The sequence below is a fragment of the Vigna umbellata genome, chromosome 11, assembly GCF_029865625.1.
Source record: "Vigna umbellata cultivar VRB3 chromosome 11, Vumbellata_1.0, whole genome shotgun sequence".
NCBI lineage: Eukaryota > Viridiplantae > Streptophyta > Magnoliopsida > Fabales > Fabaceae > Vigna > Vigna umbellata.
In genome coordinates this window covers 1,620,215-1,623,435 of record NC_142175.1, presented here as the reverse complement: position 1 = coordinate 1,623,435, position 3,221 = coordinate 1,620,215, and the positions used below count along the sequence as shown (strand labels likewise).

At 35.8% G+C, this 3,221-nt stretch overlaps 1 protein-coding gene across 1 annotated transcript; it reads right to left on the bottom strand.

Moving 5' to 3' along the window:
* On the bottom strand, nucleotides 1-2,445 carry LOC148190728 (ATP-dependent Clp protease ATP-binding subunit ClpA homolog CD4B, chloroplastic-like). Its single transcript, XM_088102094.1, has 5 exons — nucleotides 2,365-2,445; nucleotides 1,797-1,982; nucleotides 1,497-1,715; nucleotides 1,173-1,390; nucleotides 1-1,048 (listed from the first exon to the last, which is right to left on the bottom strand). The coding sequence occupies exons 1-5, from the start codon at nucleotides 2,443-2,445 to the stop codon at nucleotides 1-3; spliced, it is 1,752 nt and encodes a 583-aa protein (XP_087958220.1).
* Between the last annotated feature and the right edge of the window lie 776 nt (nucleotides 2,446-3,221).

Genomic DNA, 3,221 nt, shown 5'->3' with positions numbered 1-3,221 from the left:
TCAAGAAGTAGCAATGATCACCTCACCATCATCATCAAGGTCAACATATACATGGCTACCTTCTGCAATAAACCCTTCAAGTATTTTATCAGCCATTGTGTCCTCAAGAAGTCTAGTTATTGCCCTCTTCAAAGGCCTTGCCCCATACCTTGAATTGTGACCTTCCTCAACCAACTTTCTCTTGAATCTGTCACTCATATTCAGCTTCATTTTCTTCATCTCAAGCCTTTTACAAACACCACTAAGCATTATATCCACTATCTTATTCAACTCAGACTCTGAAAGGCTTTTGAACACAACAATTTCATCAAGCCTGTTCAAGAACTCATCCCTAAAGTTCCTCTTCAGCTCCTCAGCCAAGCTACCGTTGCCTTGATTTCCAAACCCTAAATTTGAAGTCATTATGATGACAGTGTTCTTGAAGTCCACAACCTGCCCTTTGCAATCTGTGAGCCTAGCATCATCCATAATCTGAAGAAACACATTGAAAACATCTTTGTGAGCCTTTTCAATCTCATCAAAGAGAATCAAAGAATGAGGGTGGCGACGAACAGCTTCAGTGAGTTGGCCACCATCATCATGACCTATATACCCTGGTGGAGAACCAATGAGCTTTGATACAGTGTGTTTCTCCATGAACTCGCTCATGTCAAACCTAATCATAGCTTCCTTTGATCCAAAATATTCTACAGCCAAAGCCTTAACCAGTTCAGTTTTTCCAACCCCAGTTGGGCCAGTGAACAAGAAACATGCAATAGGCTTCTCAGGGTCCCTCATCCCTGTACGTGCCCTTCTTATGGCTTTGCTTATTACTTCTACAGCTTCATGTTGTCCCACAACTTTTTTCTGCAGAGCTTCCTCTAATTTCAGCAGTTTTTCAGCTTCCTCTTGTGAAAATGTTTCAATAGGTATTCCTGTTTTGGTGGAGATTATGAGGTGTATATCTGTGGCTGTGATTTTCTTACATGAATCCTGAATTTGGGTTAGTTGAGCTTTTGCACCAGCTTCATCAATTACATCAATTGCCTTATCAGGAAGGAAACCATCACTGCATCACATTGAGCATAATGTCATCAGTAAACTATGCATTTCTTTGATCAGTAAATCACTTCCATAAAAAATAATGACAAGCAAGCTTTAACTTAAAGGTTTGAGATTATGAATTTAACAACCTGATGTATTGCTTTGATAAAGCGGATGCAGCAACAAGTGCATCATATTCATACTTGACACCATGAAAAATTTCATATTTGCTTATCAACCCTTTCAATATTTCAATAGCCTCATCCACAGTTGGTTCAGGCACATCCACCGTTTGGAATCGCCTCTGCAGTGCTGGATCCTCCTTAATGTACTTCCTGTACTCATTAACAGTTGTTGCTCCAAGGCACTGCACAGCTTAGATTATGATAAGCATTTCATATGAACAATAGTCAAAATGAAAGTCTCTCTTTGTAAATGTAAAGAAAACTAAGTACTTGATGCATGCATGATACCTTGATTTCACCTCTTGCAAGAGCTGGTTTCAATATATTGGCTGCATCAAGAGCTTCTGAACAAGAACCAGCTCCTAATAGAGTGTGAAGCTCATCAATGAAGAGAATGATTTTCCCATTACTCTTTTTAACTTCTTCAATCAAATCTACCATTCTTTTCTCAAAATCCCCACGATATGTGGTTCCAGCAACAAGACGTCCCATTTCTATGGCAATCACCTGAACATATATGTTAGGCTCAACACAATTTCACTGCAAACTTTGAATCTAAACGTGTCAAAGATTTAAGTGGATCATGACCATATTATCCTGGAGTTTCAATGGAACAGTTTTATTTACAATGCCTTGAGCAAGCCCTTCTGCAATCACAGTCTTTCCCACACCTGGATCACCCAAAAGGCAAGGGTTATTCTTCCTCCTTTTGCATAGTATTTGTTGAACCCTCTCTATTTCTTTACTCCTTCCTATAACTGGATCTAACTTTCCCTGCATAAAAATGTGTTTCATCATTATCATAAAACATTGCTTACCAAATTCCAAAGTGTAGTTTTTTTATCAGCAAGAAAGAAGATATAATATGAGGGTACTTGGATACCCTAATTCATATACGAACTTGTTTTACAAAACTAAACGAAGAGGAAGATACCATTTTTCAAAATTTTCAAACAAAATCCACTGTCAGTATACTGAATATCAGAAAAGTTCATAAGATATCAATTTTATCAAGTTTTAATTTGATCAGACACAAACAACAAAAAATGAGATGTATGATATTCAAACGGTTTGACAAACCCTAAACCCTACTATTTACAGAATGTATAGCTTCTTGTAAGTATACATAATTGCAGCGCTTACAGAAAATAGTCACCTCTTTAGCCATTTGTGTTAGGTCAGTCCCATACTTGAGAAGCGTATGGGACATAAAACTATTCTTCTCAAGCTTTTCCATTCCAAAAATCACCAGCCAAAGTTGCAACAGAACCTCTCTAGTTAAACTTTTTTCAATTTTGGAAGTGAGGAGTGTAGTGTACACTATTCATACCAAAATCACTGGCCACATTAGCATCAAAACTACTTTGTAATCAGCACCATTTTTGCACTGTTTTCAAGAAGTCTAAAGGTTATAGACAGAGGGAATGTCTATCGTCCATAGAGATTTTCAAAGAAAAAAGAAACTTCCATCAGTGGTAACAGCTTGAATAAATAATGGTATATTAAATTTATTATTTATGTTGAATGGATGAACTTGACTTGTCGGTTTAGTTTCCAATGAAGTAAAAGAAGCGTAAGTAATTAGTAGAACTTAATTGTGCCTTGTTTATGGCGCCGATTATACACACGGAAAAAATGCAAAATGGTTTGAATTCTGTCTTAATAGATTCTTCAAATCCTTTTGAAAAATCTTATGTATATTATTCATTGTTTTCATGGATAACAGCACCGTCACATTCCGGGTCTAATTAATGAAGGGACGAAATTTTTTGAAAACTTGTTATTTTATGAAGCACTAAAATTAAAATGCTGTTTATATTAGTTAAAATAAGATAGTTAATAACGTGACCGATTTGTAATTCGACGTAAAAGGATAAAAAAATCGAATGACTTTTAAATTTGGTTAGTGAATTCAATAAAAATTTGGTTTGACGAACATCACTTGTAATTTTTCTTTCTCTTTCATTTATACAAATGCATGTTAATTAATATGTATAATTTTTTTTTTGTTTT